This window comes from Protopterus annectens, chromosome 3.part1 (assembly GCF_019279795.1).
Source record: "Protopterus annectens isolate FY-2018-M chromosome 3.part1, PAN1.0, whole genome shotgun sequence".
In the NCBI taxonomy this organism is placed as follows: Eukaryota; Metazoa; Chordata; order Ceratodontiformes; family Protopteridae; genus Protopterus; species Protopterus annectens.
In genome coordinates this window covers 1,854,779,156-1,854,800,705 of record NC_056732.1, presented here as the reverse complement: position 1 = coordinate 1,854,800,705, position 21,550 = coordinate 1,854,779,156, and the positions used below count along the sequence as shown (strand labels likewise).

The 21,550-nt window shown below is 40.9% G+C and overlaps 1 protein-coding gene across 1 annotated transcript in view; it reads left to right on the top strand.

The window, feature by feature from the left end:
* The first annotated feature begins 14,549 nt into the window (after nucleotides 1-14,549).
* Nucleotides 14,550-21,550, top strand: part of LOC122797928 (zinc-binding protein A33-like) — a 278,438-nt gene continuing 271,437 nt past the window's right edge. The window contains exons 1-2 of the mRNA XM_044066447.1: nucleotides 14,550-14,561; nucleotides 14,700-14,786. Coding sequence (XP_043922382.1) covers nucleotides 14,550-14,561; nucleotides 14,700-14,786 — 99 coding nt within the window. The remainder of the gene's footprint in view (nucleotides 14,562-14,699; nucleotides 14,787-21,550) is intronic.

Here is a 21,550-nt window from a genome sequence, read left to right as displayed (position 1 = left end):
CCCCCCTTTATGCACCTTGCGGAGTAATGCTGGATTTACCCACGATTTGGTGTTGGTGTGGTTTGGTCCCGAGGGTGAAAACCCTCGGGACCAAACAAAGCCAACTGTGGGTAAATCAGCATTACACCCAGAAGTGTTATTGCTATTATACAATGACATTATTTAAGAAAAGAAATAATTACTTTTCTTAAATAATGGCATTGTATAATGCCTCTTTACTGCCCTTCCGCAGCTGTCTGGTATTCTGTGGCAGTTCTGATGTACTGCACATGCCTACGCAGTACATCAGAGCTGTGGGCAAAAGCAACGGAGAACGCAAGATCTTTGTTGCTTTTTTTAACTGTTTCACTATGTTAAATGGGTTTAACACAGCGAGACAGCTTTAAAATAAGCAACGGAGATCTCCATTGCTTATTGTAAAGCTGTCTCGCTATGTTAAACTCCTTTAACATAGCGACACAGTGTGTAAAAAGCAACGGAGATCTTGCGATCTCCGTTGCTTTTTTTTTTTTAAAAACTGTCTCGCTATGTTAAATGGGTTTAACATAGCGAGACAGTTTTAAAATAAGCAACGGATATCTCCGTTGCTTATTTTAAAGCTGTCTCGCTATGTTAAACCCATTTAATATAGCGAGACAGCTTTAAAAAAAGCGGAGATCAAGATCTCCGTTTTACATTGTCGCTATGTTAAAGGAGTTTAACATAGCGAGACTGCTTTAAAAAAAGCAACGGAGATTGCGAGACAGTGTTATATACTAACGGAAAAAGTCTGGGCGACCGGACCTTTTTCCGTTAGTATATTGAGGGATTTACAACGGGCATGCTGGTTGGGCTGGCCAATCAGCGTGCACGTTTTAGGGGAGGAATTGTATAATAGAGAACAACCTCATATATGGTGTGCACGTAAACCAAACTATTAAAACCGCTAATAAAAAATGTGGCACCCTATACAAAAACAAACCTTTTCTCACCCCTCTAGCTAGGACTGCCATTGCCGTATCCGTCTGCTCTCAACTCTACTCTGTGCCTCACCAATACTCACTAACGTGAACAAAACTGATCTCAGCAAACTCTCTAGCTGCTACAATCAAATTGCCAGGTTTGCCATAGGAGCTCCCTACAGGACACACCATTGTCAAAACCTAAACCTCTTAGGATGGCTAGAACTCCCCAGGCTAATTCAATATAATCAATTTACTGTAGCATCCAAGGTTATTGACCATCCAGAAAAACGCCCCCTAAAAACATTATCCATCCCTACAAAAACACTAGACCACTTTGTTCCTGTACATAACTTTTGGTTCAGTCTGTTAAAGATAACAACTTATCTCAAGAATCTTTGTTTGCAAATTCAGTAGGCAAAACCTGGAATTCGCTCCCTTCTGACCTTACTCTGAACCCCTCCCTTAATCAGTTAAAAAAAAAATCTAACCCAGTACTTTAAAACTCACTGGTTATGTCCTTGCTCTAACCCTGACTAAAGCCTCATCTACTTCCATATCCCTGCAATTTTTATTCACAGTGACTAACCTCTCACACTAAAAGGTTTAGAAACTGTAACATCTTTGCTGATGCTCTGTATATAAGCTGCACCTATAAGTTTGATAATAGAAACTGTAACATATTTGTATATATTTCTGAATATAAACTGTATTCTTCATAGGCTTGAAATGTGAGACTGTAACTTGTATGTTAATACAATATGTTTGTGCATATACTGTACCTTGCTTGTCTTTATCTGTTTTGTAAGTTTGGAGCTTTTCTCCCCGAGCCTCCGCTGAAAATGGACATGTATCCAGTCGGACTATCCTGGTCAACAAATGTAAAATAAAATGAAATAATAAATAATAATAATAAATAAATAATGGCTACAGATGACAGTTTGAAGGCTTGTGAGGAAGAAGCAATTGTGACTGATGGGAAGTTTAAATGCCCAATAGTATCCTTTGTTTTTAATATTGTTGATGCACAGGTGAACAGCAATTTAGTTAAGCCTTTTCTCCATTTTTTACATACTAGAAGCAAATGATATATGAATGAGCTATTGCAGTTAAATTTACATATGGAGAGTGCAACTGAAAAGCTACAGGCCTTAGAAGCATGAAAGTAGAAGGCTTCATTAATGATGTGAGAAAAAAAAATCTAAAATACATGGCCATCTTTTCTTTAAGCTTTGGCAATAAAAATTCCTTAGATTAAATGAAAAGGCTTGTTCTCATCTCCTGTCGCAACTCAGAAAGTTATTTCACTTTGTCTTACATAAAGTGTTCTTTCTTCCCTAATCTATACATTTTAAAACACTGCAAAAAATCTTTAAGTAACCATAACATGTAATGTCAGTGGTTCAACAGGTAGCATATTGATGTTTAGTGCTGGAGGATCAGAAGGCTGTGGGTTCTTTTTCTACTCTAGGCTTTTGGATTAGTTTCCAAATTGCTAACAGCACAGTCCAACATTAGAGGGTGCTGCACAACTAAATGTGCTATCATGCAGATGAGAAGTTGAACTTAGGCCCCCTCTGCTTGAATTGCAATTAGCTCAAAAGGGTGAAAAAGGTCCCACAGCACCTCTTGAAAAAAGTAAGAGAAGTTTTCTGATGTCACAGCCAAATGTCTGCTAGTAGTTTAAATACTACCTTCAGGTCCCCCCTGCAAAGTGAGAAGGAGGCCACCAGACTAGTGGGAGTAACTTGGTCAACAGAAGTTAAATAAGTAAATGAATAGCACTTCAATGAAAGGAAAATAAGATAAGTACACAACTTATAGGTTCATAGGTTCATAGATTAGTACTAAGCTAACTGCCCTTGCGAGCCATTTTAAGCCTAGCCAATTATCCCTTGTGAGACTCAAACCCTGCACCTTGTGTTTGTAAGGCAAACACCTTAACCATTAGGCCACCCTCCCAACCCTTACAAAGCAAAAATATCATAAACACTCATACAGAAGGAAAACAAGATAAGTACACAATGTACAAACCAAAAAATCATAAACACTCATACAGAAGGAAAACAAGATAAGTACACAATGTACAAACCAAAAAATCATAAACACTCATACAGAAGTAAAACAAGATAAGTACACACATTACAAACCAAAAAATCATAAATACTCATACAGAAGTAAAACAAGATAAGTACACAATGTACAAACCAAAAAAATCATAAACACTCATACAGAAGGAAAACAAGATAAGTACACAACTTACAAACCAAAAAATCATAAATACTCATACAGAAGGAAAACAAGATAAGTACACAACTTACAAACCAAAAAATCATAAACAGTCATACAGAAGGAAAACAAGATAAGTACACAATGTACAAACCAAAAAATCATAAACACTCATACAGAAGGAAAACAAGATAAGTACACAATGTACAAACCAAAAATCATAAATACTCATACAGAAGGAAAACAAGATAAGTACACAACTTACAAACCAAAAATCATAAACACTCATACAGAAGGAAAACAAGATAAGTACACAACTTACAAACCAAAAAATCATAAATACTCATACAGAAGGAAAACAAGATAAGTACACAATGTACAAACCAAAAAATCATAAACACTCATACAGAAGGAAAACAAGATAAGTACACAATGTACAAACCAAAAAACATAAACACTCATACAGAAGGAAAACAAGATAAGTACACAACTTACAAAATAAAAAATCATAAATACTCATACAGAAGGAAAACAAGATAAGTACACAACTTACAAACCAAAAAATCATAAATACTCATACAGAAGGAAAACAAGATAAGTACACAACTTACAAACCAAAAAATCATAAATACTCATACAGATGGAAAACAAGATAAGTACACAACTTACAAACCAAAAAATCATAAACACTCATACAGAAGGAAAACAAGATAAGTACATAAATTACAAACCAAAAAATCATAAACACTCATACAGAAGGAAAACAAGATAAGTACACAACTTACAAACCAAAAATCATAAACACTCATACAGAAGGAAAACAAGATAAGTACACAACTTACAAAACCAAAAATCATAAACACTCATACAGAAGGAAAACAAGATAAGTACACAACTTACAAACCAAAACATCATAAACACTCATACAGAAGGAAAACAAGATAAGTACACAATTTACAAACAAAAAAAAATCATAAACACTCATATAGAAGGAAAACAAGATAAGTACATAACTTACAAACCAAAAAATCATAAACAGTCATACAGAAGGAAAATAAGATAAGTACACAACTTACAAACCAAAAAATCATAAACACGCATACAGAAGGAAAACAAGATAAGTACACAACTTACAAACCAAAAAATCATAAACACTCATACAGAAGGAAAACAAGATAAGTACACAACTTACAAACCAAAAAAATCATAAACACTCATATAGAAGGAAAACAAGATAAGTACACAACTTACAAACCAAAAAATCATAAACACTCATACAGAAGGAAAACAAGATACGTACACAACTTACAAATCAAAAAATCATAAACACTCATACAGAAGGAAAACAAGATAACTACACAACTTACAAACCAAAAAATCATAAACACTCATACAGCAGGAAAACAAGATAAGTACACAACTTACAAACCAAAAAATCATAAGCACTCATACAGAAGGAAAACAAGATAAGTACACAACTTACAAACCAAAAAATCATAACCACTCATAACTCATACAGCAGGAAAACAAGATAAGTATACAACTTACAAACCAAAAAATCATAAACACTCATATAGAAGGAAAACAAGATAAGTACACAATTTACAAATCAAAAAATCAGAAATACTCATACAGCAGTCTTTTCTTGCAGTTGTCTTTAAACATTGGCCTGCTTCCTTATCTTGAAGAAGGATGTCAGTTACAGGTGTTTCCATAATTCAAAATTAATGAATTATTTTGGCGTTACAGAAATCTGTCCTAAGCTTGTATTTTTTGCAACACTTCTTTGTGACCATTTCCACATAGTGGAACATCAAGCCTACCCATGGACACCCACATTCAGTTGCTGGAACTGGGACTGATATAGCAGAAGGATTGGGGGATTAGTTTAAGCTGTTTCTACCTTTGCATATACAGTAGGTGATCTGTAGAGGAGTAAATGCAATGGATGTGATACTGGACTGTTGTTCACATTTGCAAGTGACTTAAACTTGCAAACAACCCTGTCTCCAGAAATGGAACTGTGTACATATTTCACTCGTGAATAGTCAGGAAAGGAGTGTACCTTTTGTGCCATGAGTGACCCTTTCACCAACAAAGGTCAAAAGAATCAGTGTCATCACTTCTCCTCAGCTATACCAGCTCCAGTACATGCCTGAGCCATCAGTCAAACTCAGTCACCTGGGACATAGTCAGCACTTTATCCCTGTTTGACAACAAACGTGGCTTAGCTTAACATTCTTAATCCAGAATGAAAAAAAACAACTTTACATTAAAATAACACCACAATAAATTAAAAGCAAATAAAAGAAAACAATACAATATATATATTGTGACACTGCCAATCCAGCTATCTGGAATTTTGTAAATAATCTTATGTCATTTGTGAATATTAATATGATTCATATGCTTGTCTCACAAATGTAAGAGAACTATATATTATGTTTATATTAAACTATTAGTGCAGAAGTGTGTGTTGAACAGGGTTTGTACAGTACTGATCTTCAAGGATGTGTCAACAGTATACCCTACTGGAAAAGAAAGGAAATGTACATAAATGATATACCTGTGTAAATGTATGTTTTAATAGTAGAAACTGGAACATACAGAGTTAACTTGCAAAACTTAAGAAAATAAGTTGAAATGTGTGTTTTACAATTGTGTTATCTCTCAGTTTCAATGCAACAAGCAGGCACAATGTCTAGAGCTAGAAGTTTTTGTATTGTCTTGAAACATAAATAATTACTAGGTTTCAAATTTTAAAGAGTTTTATTGTTTTACAACTTCCATGTTCTGCAAACTTCTGAGAGACATGTAATTCTCACACAGAGATGTTAAAATTCTGTTAGTTTCTGTTAGCCTGGAAACTGAGGGCAGGTGACAAAGAGTGATGTCATCCAAGCAAACCCAGCAGTAATGCTTTATAGTAATTTAAGAACTCTCTCAGAGAGAGAGAGAGAGAGAGAGAGAGAGCATTTTGTATCTTGTCTTGGACCTAGAAACATCCATCATCAGCACTTTTACCTGCATTTGCTTTGGTCTGTAAGTAAATTATTTAGTGAATAGTATCTTTTGACATAGACAGGAACATAGTAAAGATTAGTTTAGATGTTTTCTTCATTTATTTGAGACTGTTCTGCAATGTTGTTTTAAAATATTTCCTGTGATTCTGAATTCTGAAGTAACTGTGCTGATTGAGTATTGTCTTGTTCTTTTATTATTTATTATTAAATATATATTAAATGTATCTTTGTGGCTGATATTTGTGAGACATATTTAAGCTCTTAAAGTACTTGCATATGTATTTGGTGACACTGTACAGGTCACTCCTAAATAGCCTTGCTCTTGGTCAAAACTACCATTTGGATTATTAGTAACATTACACAGTAGGATTGGTCACCCTTTGTAAGGGCCTTAAGTAGCTGATAAAGAGGGGTTGGTGGCAGTGATAACTACCTTATAGTCTGGGCAGAAGGGGGCATAGCTAGTAAACCTGTGTCAGCCTTCCCCAGGTGTGTGTGTGTGTGTGTGTGTGTGTGAGTTTGTGTTTGTTGAGTTTGTGTGTGAGTTTGTGTTTGTATATAAATCAAATCTCAAAGTGTTTGTGTGTCAGCTACTTGGGCAGGGACATGAAGCACTGGTTGGATAGAGAGGGTGTTGGAGGTCTTGGCTTGACCCCTCAGATGCGATCTTAACCCTATAGCTGTGCCAGCTGGGAGTCTTACTGGGGATCTGGAGAAAGAGGGAAAAACAGCTCCAGACTGATTGTGATCTCTGTGTCCTCTTGAGGGAAATTGTACTTTACTGTGTGTACTTGTAATCCTCCCATTGTGGATATCCTTCACTGTTGCCAGTGATGAGGATTAAGGCTTCTTGATTACTGGGCTAGTGCAGGGGTGTCACATATTAATTGATGGATAGTGGTGGGATATCCACATCACATATTCATTGATTGACAGTGGTGAGTTAGTCACATAACATATTAATTGGTTTGTAGTGTTGTGGATATTGAATTCCTGTAGCGTGTGTACAGTAGTCACTGAAGGTATTTGTAGTCTCAATCAGCCACTTAGTGAAAATTCAGAGTTTACGTCACAATTGTTTTATTTTTTTGTTAGCTTAGTTAGTCAGGGAAAGCAGGCAAGCATGTTAGCAGAGGAGTATGGCAAGCTGAAGAGGAGTCAGTTGGCTGAGATGTGCCAGGCTAAAGGATTGGTGCATGCCAACTTGACTAAAGCAGACACGATTGCAGCTTTAGTCACAGCTGCATCACAGAATAGCAACCAGGATGACAATCAGCCTGGCCATGGAGATGTACAAGTCTCAGAAATTGGACAGCTCAACCTTTCCACAGAGGACTTAAAAAATTTCTGGAATTAAAAAGACTTGAGCTAGAGGCCAAGCATTTGGAAATAGAGGCAGCAGAGAGACTGACATATCTAGGGACTCAGGAAAATGAGAAAAGGTGATGTTTGCAGGCTGAGGAGAATGAGAGGCAGAGGCAACATGAAAAAGAGATGTTGAATCTTTGCCAGAGTCATGGAAGTAATGGGGAAGGGAGTAACCGAACCCCAGAAGCAACAAAGGTCAGTAAATTTCTTCCACAATTTACATAGGGGATAATTTTGATAGTTTCATTCATATGTTTGAAAGGATATGTAAACAGCATCATGTGGACCAAGAGCTCTGGTTATGGCTGCTGACCCCCCTTACTCCATGGTAAAGCTGTAACTGCTTTTTCAACACTGTCTGATACTGACTATCTAAATTATAATGTTGTAAAGAAATGTCTTTTAGAATGTTTTAAGTTAACACCTGAAACTTATAGGAAAAGGTTTTGTGAGCACAGACACAAGGCAGATGAAAGTGTGTGTGAATATGTTGCTGAACTGAGCACTTATTTTCAAAGGTGGGTGAGTGGATGTCAGGTTACCACTTCTGAAGGGCTGGCAGATCTTTTGGTGAGGGAGCAAGCCCTTAACACTTTGCCTGAGGACATGAGAATCTGATTAGCTGATAGACAATGTGGTACTGCAGATGAATTGGGGAAGAAGGGAGACCTATACCTAGCAAGCACAGCATCACTGCACAGAAAAGGGACACCCAGTGCTGCTTATGGGTCCAAAGGAACCCATGGTGGACAGCCCAGAATGACCCAACAGAGTCTGCCAGTAGCAGGGGAAGCCATTAGTCCAGGTACACATCCAGGACCAAGGGTTAAATGTTTTACATGCAACCAGTGGGGCCATCTAATATGCCATCCACAGAGGCAAGGTGGAGAACAAAAGGTTGGAGAGCCAGTAAGTGGAAGTGGCAAAAGTCCAATAGTAGGTTGTCTCAAGACAACAAGGGTACCAAACTACCACAAGAGGTTATATCCTATCTTAGTGAATAGGAAAGAGGCCATTGTTAAGAGAGACACAGCCTCTGACCTAACCATTGTGAAGCCTGCAATAGTTACAGAGGAGCACTACTTGCTTGGGCAGTCTACTCCAGTCAGAGCTTTATGGGGGGACCCCATTCCAAATACCTTTGGCTAGGGTTCACCTTGACTGGGAGGTTGGAAGCTAGCAAGTAAGTGTGTTTGAGAATATCCCTGCAGATGTCCTGATAGGGAATAATTTTGATAATGCAGTACCGTGTGTGCATGCAGTTACATGCCGTCAGGCTTGGAGACAAGCATGTGGGTCTGGTAGCCTGGGGTAGACCCAGACAGACTGCATACTTGCAGCCAGGACTGGTGAGGTGGTTACTTCAGCGAGGAAGCTACCATGTAGCAGTGAGACTGAAGGTGAGCCACAGCTGCTTGGGGGTACTGATGTTCCCTTGGACAGAGTAACTGCATGGGCAGAGGTGAGTAGTAGTACCCAGGCTGAAAGTCAGGCACTGCTGTCAGGGGATACCAGACTTCCTGTGGAAGGGGAGCTGGGAAGGGATTCAAAGAGAGAGTTGAGACAGGCTCAGGTCTCAGACCCTACATTACAAGGCCTGAGGGAGGTAGCTAGTGACGCACCTGATTCTCAAGGGAAGGGGGAATCTGTATACTGGGAAAAAGCATTACTGTATAGAGAGTGGACCCCTGAGGGAGGACTAGATGGTGAGAGAATGCCACAGTTGATACTGCCCAGAACCTACCATCTGGCAATTCTAGCCATAACCCATGATATTCCCTTTGAAGGTCATATGGGCATAAAACATACAAAGAGACATATTATGCAGAACTTTTATTGGCCTGGGATTTCTAGAGATGTAACAGGGTACTGCAGGACCTGTGAGCAGTGCCAAAAGGTAGGTAAGGCAGGGGACAAAGTGAAAGCTTCTTTGATGCCTTTGCCTGTGATTGAGGAGCCATTTCTCAGTATTGTCATGAAATGCTTCCAAATATGTTGTTATTTCTCAGTACTTTTGTGCTAAATTTCCCTTTAGTCTGTATTACCTATTAATTTCATCACTAGATTGTACTCACTCTAGTTTTTGTTGTATTATTTGCAAATTGTTTTTTCTTGTATGATTAACTTCTGTATAATTGTATAATTTGTATATCTATTAAGAATAACCTACAGTAACCTACTTAGTTTTGGAGCGTTTCTCCCCAGGACTCCATTGAAAACGGGTTCATTTGGCCCAATGGACTATCCTGGCAAACCAACTGCAAATAAAAAAAAATAAAAATAAATAATAAATTTCAGAGGGTAGCATTGGATATTGGGCAGCCTCTGAGTACCCCAAGTTACACAGGGGAAAAGTATATCCTAGTGGTAGTAGATTATGCTACACAATACCCTGAGGCAGTGGCTCTGTCCTCCATTGAGGCCGAGAAGGTGGCAAATGCTTTGTCAGAGATTTTCATCAGGGTAAGTTTCCCAAAAGAAATACTGACTGACAGAGGTGCCAATTTCATGTCAGACCTGCTGGCTTGTCTGTGGAAGTACTGTGGGGTGAAGCACATAAAGACTGCCCCCTACCATCCCCAGACTAATGGTCTTGTTGAGAGGTTAAACTCTACACTCAAGATGATGCTATGGGCATTTGCAGACCAGTTTAAGAGGGACTGGAACAAATATTTGCCCCATCTGTTATTTTCTTCCAGGAATCCACAGTTTTTTCACCCTTTGAGTTGTATGGACATGGGGTTAGGGGACATTTAGATTTGCTTTGTGATGAGTGGGAGGGTAAGTGTGAATCCCACAATGAGTCTGTTGTGGCATATGTCCTAAACCTCAGGACAAGGCTCAGGGAACTCATGGGCTTGCCCCAGGAAAACCTGGCAGAAGACCAACAGCAGAAAAAAGTCTGGTATGACAGGAATGCTTGAGCTAGAGAGTATACTGTGAGGCAGCAGGTAATGGTTCTCATTCCTGTCAGACACAAGGTGCAGGCAACTTGGGAGGGACCCTACAAGGTGGTAAGTAAGGTCAGTGATGTTAACTACATGGTAGAACTGCTAGACAGGAGGCAGGGGCACAAATTGTACCATGTTAACATGATAAAACCTTACTATGATAGGGATGACCTTGTGCTGAGTGTTTGCAGTGGATGGCAAGAGAAGTGTAAGGGAGATTGGGTGACTGACCTCCTCAATGAGACTCAAACTGACACCTCAGTGGAAGGGGTAGTAATGTCCCAGCAGTTATCTCCTACCCAAGTATGAGAAATGCGAGCAGTGTTACAGGAGTTTGGGGACATGTTCACTGGGAAACCAGGGTGCACCCACCTGGTGCAGCACTATGTGGATACAGGACCCCAAAGGCCTATTAAGCAGGCCCCTTATAGGGTGCTTTAGAAAGTCTAACAGACTCTGAGGGAGGAGATTCAGAAAGTGTTGGAACCAGGGGTAGTTCAGGAGTCCAGCAGACTGTGGGCCTCCCCAGTGGTGCTGGTACCAAAGAAGGATGGCAGCACCAGGTTCTGTTTTGACTATAGGAAATGAAATAGACACACAGAGGCAGATGCTTACCCCATGCCTGGGACAGATGAGGCCCTAGAGCAGCTGGGTGGGGCTAAGAATCTTACCACTATTGTTCTTACCAAGGGTTACTGGCAGGTACCCTTGACTCCCAGTGCTAGATAGAGGTTAGCCTTTGTGACTCCTTTTGGCTTGTATGAGTTCACAAAGATGCCCTTTGGGATGGAAAATGCCCCAGCATCTTTCCAGAGGCTAGTAGATTATATCATCGAAGAAGCAGGATATTTTTCCCTTGCTTACATAGATGATATTGATATCTACAGCTATTCCTAGCAAGAGTACCTTCAGCATGTCAGGGAGGTGCTTGGCAGACACCAGAGAGCAGGGTTGACCATTAAGGCCAGCAAGTGTCAGGTGAGTATGGCATAGGTCTCCAACCTGGGACAAAAAGTAAGGAGTAGTAAGATCAGGACAGAACCTGACAAAGTGGAAGCCATTCAGGCATGGCCTGCACCTGTTACCAAAAAGCAAGTGAGGGCACTCTTAGGGACAGCAGGGTATTACAGAATGTTTGTCCCCAATTATAGTACCATAGCTGCTCCCCTCACAGACCTGACAAAGAAAAACAGGCCAGATAAGGTAGTGTGGACCCCAGCATCTGAGCAGGCATTTCAGAAGGAGAGTTAGCCAGTCCAGATTACAACAAAGAATTTGTTGTGTGGGGGGATGCTTCAAACCATGGCATGGGGGCTGTACTTAACCAGATTTCCTCGGAGGGAGAAGAGCACCCAGTGGTATATCTCAGTCATAGGCTCCAACCCATGGAGGAATGCTATGCAGCTGTAGAAAAGGAATGCCTAGCCATAGTGTGGGCACTGCAGAAACATCAGCCCTGTCTGTATGGAAGAAAATTCACTGTAGTTACAGACGGGTCTATATCAGCTTATCAAAAGCTGATAATGTTCTTTGATTGACCCCTAAACATCAGACAACCTAAATAGTGAAGACATGGAACAGCGATTTTTTTCCCAGGGAAAAAAAATGCTGTTCCACAAAAAAAAAAAAAATAAAATAAAACAAATAAAAACAAATGAAAACACAACGTAAAGTGGGGGGCTTCGTGCCCCACATCCCCTGATGTAGGGGGCTGTGCCCCCCACACCCCCTACTTAAATATACCAACTGTGACATCGCACCACAGTGGAGGAAATGGCAAACTCCTGAAAATGGCCCAGCCACTTTTTTCCCCTGGGAAAAAAATTCTGTTCCGTGTCTTGCTATATAGTGTGTTCGACATTTAGGGGTCGATCAAAGAGCATTCACTCTTATCAGCTTTCAGTAAGCTGATATAGACCCTTACAAAACACAATCCCTTAACATGGCTACATCGAGCCAGCCAGCAAAATGCCAAGCTGCTAAGATGGAGCCTAGGTTTGCAAGCATATGATATGACAGTGTAGCACCACAGTGGGGTTAGCAATGCCCATGCAGATGAGCTCTCAAAACAGAAAATGGGGTAAGGTATACCCAGTTAGGCTTAACCCTCTCAAGCAATGTTTTTCAAGGGGCACTTGAAAAACTAGCTTGATTTTTCGGGGGGGGGGGTGGATAATTGTGACACTGCCAGCCCAGCTATCTGGAATTTTGTAAATAATCACATGTCATTTGTGAATATTAATATGATTCATATGCTTGTCTTACAAATGTAAGAGAACTAGATGTTATGTGTATATTAAACTACTAGTGCAGAAGTGTGAGTTGAACAGGGTTTGTACAGTACTGAGCTTCAAGTATGTGTCCACAGTGTACCCTACTAGAAAAGAGCAGAAATGTACATAAACTATATACCTGTGCAAATGTATGTTTTAATAGTAGAAGCTGGAACATACACAGTTAACTTGCAAAACTTCAAGAAAATAAGTTGAAATTAAAGTGTTTTCTGCTTGTGTTATCTCTCATTTCAATGCCGCACACAATCACAATGTCTAGAGCTAGAAGTTTTTGCATTGTCTTGAAACAGAAATAATTACTAAGCTTCAAATGTAAAAGTGTTTTATTGTTTTATGACTTCCATGTTCTGCAAACGTCTGAGAGATATGTAATTCTCACACAGACATGTTGAAATTCTGTTAGTTTCTATTAGCCTGGGAACTGAAGGCAGGTGACAAAGAGTGATGTCATCCAAGCAGACTCAGCAGTAATGCTTGATAGTAATTTAAAAACTCTCTCAGAGAGAGAGGGTGCATTTTGTATCTTGTCTTGGACCTAGAAAATCCATCATCAGCACTTCTACCTGCATTTGCCTTGCTCTGTAAGTAAATGATTTAGGGCATAGTATCTTTAGATATAGATAGGAACATAATAAAGATTAGTTTAGATGTTTTCTGTATGTATTTGAGACTGTCCTGAAATGTTGTTTTAAAATATTTCCTGTGATTCTGAACTCTGAAGTAACTGTGTTGATTGAGTATTGTCTTGTTATTTTATTATTTTTTATTAAATATCTTTAAAGCTATTTTTGGCTGATATTTGTGAGACATATTTAAGATCTTAGAGTACTTGTATATGTATTTGGTGACACTGTACAGGCCACTCCTAAATAGCCTTGCTCTTAGTCACACTTACCATTTGGATAATAGTAATATTACACAGTAGGATTGGTCACCCTTTGTAAGGGCCTTAAGTAGCTGATAAAGAGGGGCTGGTGGCAGTGATAACTACTTTATAGTCTTGGCAGAAGGGGGCAGAGCTAGTAAACCTATGCCAGCCTTCCCCATGTGTGTGTGTGTGTTTGATTTATAAATCAAATCTCAAAGTGTGTGTGTGTGTTTTGTGTGTGTTTTGTGTGTGTGTGTGTGTGTGTGTGTGTGTGTGTGTGTGTGTGTGTGTGTGTGTGTGTGTGTGTGTGTGTGTGTGAGCTACTTGGGCAGGGACACGAAGCACTGGTTGGACAGAGGGAGTGCTGGAGTTCTTGGCTTGGCCCCTCAGCTGAGATCTTAACCCTATAGTTGTGTCAGTGGGGAGTCTTATTGGGGATCTGGAGGAAGAGGGAGAAACCAGCCCCAGACTGACTGTGACCTCTTTGTGCTCTTGAGAGAAATTGAACTTTACTGTGTGTGTACTTGTCATCCTCCCAATGTCTACATCCCTCACTGGTGCTAGTGGTGAGGACTGAGCCGCCTTGATTACTGGGCCAGTGCAGGGAAGTCACATATATATAAAATAAAAAAAAATCAGTGTACTCACATAGCCTTTTTCTGGTAGTGGTCACAAGAAAATCTTGACCTTGTTCATATCCTAAATAATAAAATTGTTTCCCAGCTCCACTGCAGTTCAAAAACAATTAATCAGATTGATCTTAGTGAAAGAAAGCAAGGTTTGCTCTTACCTAGTACTGTTAAAGAGCAGTATAAAAAGAAAATGTGTGTATGGACATGGCAAACTAAAAAATCAGAAATACACAATAGTCTTTGATGGCAGTGTTTGTAAGAGTTCAAGTCTTTTACTTTCTTAATACAACTTCATCACAAAAACTCATGTTTAACAAGACATAAAATCAGGAATGTTTAGTATATAAAATGTTCTAAAACCCTTATAAATTTAATACTGTTCTTTATATTCAGGAAAAGGTGAAAAATTATCTTGCATCAGAAACCGAACATCTCAAACAATGTCAAAGCAAGCAGCATCAGAAGATCTCCAGTATCCAGGTGAGAGAGCATTAACTTCAAAATTTCTTTACTTCATGAAAACTCCTATATGTTCACATAAAATTAATGAATAAGACCATGGATCACACCCGCGGTGGTGGTCCTGCGGTAGCGTTGTCGCCTCACAGTAACATGCTGTCCGGTTCGATTCTCAGCTAGAGCATCTTCTGCGTGGAGACATGCATGAATGGGCATACCTTCATTGAAGGTTGTGCATCAGGGTTGGTAACTCGGCATGTAAAAATCAACTACCAATCATTAGCGGACCGGAGTTCTGCTGTGGCGACCCCTAACCGGGAAAAGCCGAAAGACACAAACAAATTTGCAGATGTAGCTCTGTGTACTTGCTGTCACACTAAAGGAGCATTACTAACTGTCTGTGAGCAGGTAGTTCACAGGTAACACTCTTCAGGTGTACTGCAATTACTAGAGGTGCTGTTGTAGTAAAACCCATGTGCTAGGGTACTGGCAGATAGCTGGAGATCAGCACAGGATTAGTTCTTACCTCTCAGAGATATGTAAGACCATTCTTGCCAGCAAATTAAACAAAGCCTTTATGATGGCTTCATTTTGTACTTTGTAAAAGTCACTCAGATGCATCTTCTTCTTTTGACTTTTGTTGCAATGAATAGTGACTTTTTTGTGCTGAGAACTCCCTTTTTGTTAAGTCCTCTTATTTTATATCATTTTAATTTTTCTTACATATTTTTTCACAATTACATAATTGACTTAAAGTACATTGCCAGTGCAGACAGAGAACAGTAAGTCCCCAGAATTCCCTCACCAAATTTAACGCTTATTTTAAGTTTCAGAATTAGTCATGCACTTTCCTGTCCAAAACACCTTGAGAGCTGAATGATAGGAATACCCATATTCCAACGCTCACCTTCTTTACAGCTGAACACTGCCAGTTTCATCATCACAGAGAGTGGGAGTGTGTCAGCAGCTGCTTTATTTGTTATTTTATTTTATGTTTGTTTACCGGGGTAAGGCACTGATCAAACTAATAATTTCTAAATGTTGCACACTTGTAGCAGGTAATGAGTTCCTGCAAGTGATTTGTGCATCTATGATTGCTCTGGGATCTGATTAGCATTTGTGTTTGGTTGTATGAAATTCTTTGCTGAGTTGCATTTCTCGCTGATTTCATTACTAAGGGAAGCTGGCATTTGTTAACCTTCACTCCTGTCTAGGGAGTTGAGGAGGCACCAGCTCCCCCTTGCTAAAGGAACTCATGAGAAATAATACACAGGGACATTTTTATATAGGAGTTCACTTACTACTACTGGTAAATGTCACCAACACGGAAGCAGAGCATGACAGTTTTTACGTAGTTCTTGTATGGTAATTTGTGTGCAAATTCTGCTTATTATTGGGAACTAATCTTAGTTAATCTTAGTGGCCTTGCAACTGCCCGCCCCTCTTGTAAATTTGTGTTTGGATACTCCTTCTGGGCCCATCTCATTTGCTCACTCAACTGAGTGCAGTGAGATCATATTCTGATTTCAGGCACTCCTACTGTGTACAAAGAGAGCATCTGGGAAAAAAATTAAGCTTGTTTCCTGCCTTTCCTGTTAAGTGGTATAGACTATTTGTAGGCTTCTGAGCCCCCAAGCCCTTCTGTGTTGGAGGGAAGCCTTCTAGCTTAGTTTTTTTTCTTATAACTAGCCAGTTTTCTAGTTTCAGCACTCAAATCTGTTTCTTTGATCTCAGCACTTATTCAGAAAAAAAAAAAAAACTTTCATCTGCTTTTACTGTACTTGTGTTTCTACCTACTTTTTTTTACTTTTGCATCATCTTAAAAGTACTCAATTGTATTTATTACTGCTTGGTGTAACTCATTCTAAGCCTTTTGGTTTAAACACTTGGGCTTCGGACCAGTTGTTTTGCACTGAGAGGGTTTGTGGTCTGCACTGTAGTGGCAGCACAGGTAGCTTACATCCTTCTAGGTTGGGAACTGCTGATTGAGGGCTCAGTGTATGTTATTCTAAAAGTGTATTAATTCTGGTTTAAGCACTTGGGCTTTCAGGCCAGTTATTTTACATTAAGAGGGTTTGTGGTCTGCACTCTTGTGGGAGGAGAGGCTGGACTCTGCCCTTCTGAGCTGGGAATTTCTGGTTAAAGGCTTATAGTACATGCATATCTGAACTGCTTCTTACTGAAGTTGGTGCGCCTTGTTTGCTGTGGCATAGACTGGATTCGGGCCTGCTGGATCTAGCTTTGTTTGTGTAACTTGAGCACTAATCCAGGTATTCTCTAAAGTATTCAATTCTATTTATTACTGCTTGGTAGTAACTTGATTAAAGTGTAGCTATCATTCTAAGTCGTTTGGATTAAGCACTTGGGCTTCAGACCAGTTGTTTTACATTAGGAAGGTTTGTGGCACGCACTGTGGTGGCAGGACAGGTAGCTTTCATCCTTCTAAGTTGGGAACTGCTGATTGAGAGCCCAGTGTCTGTTATTCTTAAAGTGTATTAGTTCTGGTTTAAGCACTTGGGCTTCAGGCCAGTTATTTTACATTAAGAAGGTTTGTGGTCTGCACTGTTGTGGGAGAAGAGGCTGGACTCTGTCCTTCTGAGCTAGGAATTTCTGGTTAAGGGTTTATAGTGCCTGAATATTTGAACTGTATCTTACTGAAATTGGTACACCTTGTTTGCTGTAGCATAGAATAGATCCAGGCCTGCTGAATCTAGCTTTGTTTATATGCTTGTTGTTTGTTTGCTTGTTATTTCCCTGGAACGCTAATTCCACCTAATACGCGGCTTCTCAGCGCTTCTGTGGATCACTAGTGATATCTGCATTGCTTTCTGTACTTATTTCCTTGTTTCACTTGAAAGAAAGTTACTGTTTGTCATTTTTGCATTTAAGTTACCTGTAGCACATTGCACTTAAGTTACCTGGCACTTGCTCACTAAAGCAATTATATAAGTCAGCACTAAAAATTAAAAGCACTACACCCTCACTCCCCACTGGCCCTGGTTTTCAATTATTAAGGAATTCCCAATATTATTCTAGCATGTCCAAAGGTCAGTTGTCAATCTCCTCTCCGGTCCAGCTGGTGAATCTGGGAATCTTGAGGCAATGTTACAACTGCCTCATGTACAGAGACAACCCTCTCCTCCTCCCAACAAATTCCAACACATGTGAGAGATGCAACCATATAGCCAAACTGGAGGCTAAGCTCTCTCAACTCAGTGCTGGCATAACCAGTCAGGAGGAGAAGGAAACCACACTCACTACAATTCCAGTCTCACATAGACCTACCACGACAGCAAACCAAATCACACAAAAACATACTCGGAGGCTCCAAATAAAGATCTGCCGAAGCAGCACAGACCTCCAAAGCAGACATCCAAGCAGTCGCTACCCCCAAAACAAAACACGCGCAACACATATCTCACAAAGCCAGTGTGCCGAACAGTCACAGCCCTTAAGACTAAACAACACACCTGATACACTTGTAATAGGTGACTCTATTGTCAGGCACACTGACGTCCCGCTCACCAGGCTGAACAAGGAGAGGGTCACGGTGAGCAGCCTGTCAGGCGCTAGGATCCGCCACATAACACAAGCACTCAGGTCACTCCAAGGCAAGTACAAATATGACTCAGTCATTGTCCATGCTGGTGTGAATGACCTGAGACGTGCCTCCCTGGACTACATGAAAAGAGACATAAAGGAGCTCTCTGAGCATGTAGCCCAGGCCGGTATGACCCTGACCTTGAGTAGCATCTTACCCTCACCAAGAATGATGCCACAATATGAAGACAAGATGATCAATTTCAACAATTGGCTTAAGTACTGGTGTCATTCAAAGGGGATCCAATGCCTGTCAGCTTGGGATGATATGCTCGACAAGCCACGATGCTTCGCTAGGGACGGCTTGCACCTGTCACCCCTGGGCTTTCGGATATTGGCAAAGGCTCTTGCTACCCCCATAGTGCCTTTTTTAGGCAAGGCTCAAAAGACAAACCCACCTCCATATGTATCACAAGGGATAAGAAACTAAGAGTAATGCTACTCAACGCCAGAAGTCTAAACCTCAAGATGCATGCACTCGAAACTCTCCTTAGCATGGAGAACATCAATATCTGTGCAGTAACAGAAATCTGGTTCAGGGCTCCCGAGAGCACCCCAGAACTACCAGGTTATACCTCATACCATGCTTTTCAGCCCCAAAACTTGGACCGAACCACAAAAGGAGGGGGAGTATCGATATTCATCAAAGATACCCACACCTCCAGGTTGGTGGCAAAGCACGAAGCATCAGAGACTATCCATGTGCAACTAACAGTGGGTAAAACTGCCTTCCAGTTTATAGCCTGCTACAGACCACCCTCCCAAACCCAGGAACCCCACTCGGCCTTCCTGAGAACACTGGAAAATATGAAGGTCTCTCCAAACACCATTATATTGGGCGACTTCAACTACCCAAACATAGACTGGGAGCATTACTCTAGCTCCAACACCCTAGCCCAAAGGTTCCTAGAATTTATAAACTCAAATGCTATGGAACAACTTGTTACCACTCCCACAAGAGGGGAAAACATACTGGACCTGATCATCACCAACATGGGGACTCTATGCTCCAGACCAGAAGTGTATCCCTCACTGGTAAGATCAGACCATAAACTGATCTCACTGGATATTCACATCCCGACCCCACCCCCTGCCCAGAAAACCACAGTGAAAAACTTCTCTAAAGCAAATTTCACACTCCTCAAAACTGAGGTGGAATCCTTCAAAGCCCCCGGGCCTGTGGAAAATACGGCCCAGACCGCAGAATCCTTTATAAACGCATTCTATGAACACCTTCAGGAATGCATGGATCATGCAATCCCAAGTAAAACCAAGACCCAATCCTCCAAAGGCAGACGTCCTGTCTGCTGGACCCCAGCCATAAACACACTATACAATAGAAGGAGGAAGCTACTAAATGATAGAGCAAAATCCCAAAAAGGGAAGGCATTACTGTATTAGCAAAAAACTACGGGCACACATAAAATTGTCTAAGGCCAGCTTCGAGAGAAAAATTGCACAGAACACTAAGGATAATCACAAGGCTTTCTTTAGTTATGTTAGGAACCTGGGTGGTAATTCCCAGATATGCTCAGGATTAGTCCAAAATAACAAAAAATACACCGAACCCACAGACATTGCCAACATCCTAGCTGACAGGTTCAGCGCAAACTTCTCCCCCCCTCCCCACCAAAAGGGCAAATATCTATCCCAGCAGAGTGCTGCCCCCTGACATCTCAGATGCTCAGGTAAGAGCCGCCCTCTCCAAAGCAAAAAACAGCATCAATGGGACCAGACGGTGTCCCGGGATGCGTCCTACATGAACTCCAAGAAGAGCTAAACCCAAACATAAAACTACTGTTCAATCTCAGCCTTACTACAGGATATGTGCCCAAAGAGTAGCGTACAGCAACAGTGGTCCCTCTCCATAAAGGTGGTGCCTCAACGGATCCTGGAAACTATCACCCCATAAGCCTGACTAGCTTGGTCTGCAAAGCTATGGAAAGGATCATCATGGACCTCATAAATAAAGATATTGGGGACCTACAAACACTGGATCCTACCCAGTTCGGCTGTGTTAAGGGCAGATCCTGCCTCTTAAACCTGGTTGATTTATTTGAAACAGTCACCAAGGCCATTGATGAGGGGAAGGTGGTCCACACAGCCTACCTGGACCTGCAAAGCCTTCGATACAATACCCCACTCGGGCATTATAGATAAGCTCACCAGCTTAAATATAAATCCCTATGTCACTAGATGGATTGCAAATTGGCTCAAGGACAGAACCCACATGGTTAGAATTGCTGGAGCCATGTCAGACTCCAAACCAGTTACAAGTGGTGTCCCACAAGGCTCAGTCCTGGGACCTCTCTTGTTCGGTATATATTTCTAGGAGGTACAGGCTAACACGGAAGGACTGTGGCTGACCAAGTTCGCAGATGACTGCAAACTGGGCGCCATAATCGACTCTCCAGCCGACACAAGCATCCTCCAAAAGGGCCTCATAGAAACAGACAACTGGTGCCAGAGCCATGGCCTCAAGCTAAATGCCAAACAGTGTATAGTCATCCCCTTTGGCAAAAACAAAGTGCCCACAAATTACCACATAGGTGGTAATCCATTAAGTACAGAAGAAGTAATTAGGGACCTGGGGACCCAAATTGATAGCAATCTCTCATTTGACAACCACGTGGCCAAAGTGGTTAGAAAAACATTTTATATAGCCCACCTAATCATGAAGGGATTCACATCTAGATCAGGGGACGCCATCGTGCCTCTTTACTCATCCCTCATCAGGCCCATAATTGAGTACAATGCCCTTTTGGGATGTACCTTACCAGACACCTGCAGCAACTGGAAAGACCCCAAAAGTACCTCACCAAGAGGATCAAAGGGCTCAAACAGATGCCATATGCTGCCCGGTTAAAGAAACTCCAGCTCTACTCAGTGGCATACCGCCTGTTCAGAGGCGATCTGTGCCTGACGATAAAGCCATGTCCAACCCGGAATTAATGGACATGCTGCACCTCAGAAAATCCAAATCCCATCGAGCTACACACTCGAGAGACTTGAACCTCAGCACTGAAATAAATAGGACATGCTGGAGGGACAGATTCATAACCCAGAGGCTCCCTTCACTCTGGAATAAAATCCCAGTCCAGGTTAGGCAGAGTCCCTCACTGACTCTCTTCAAGAGGAATCTTGATGAGTGGATGGGAGATCGTAGGTTTACCCCAGGTATCACT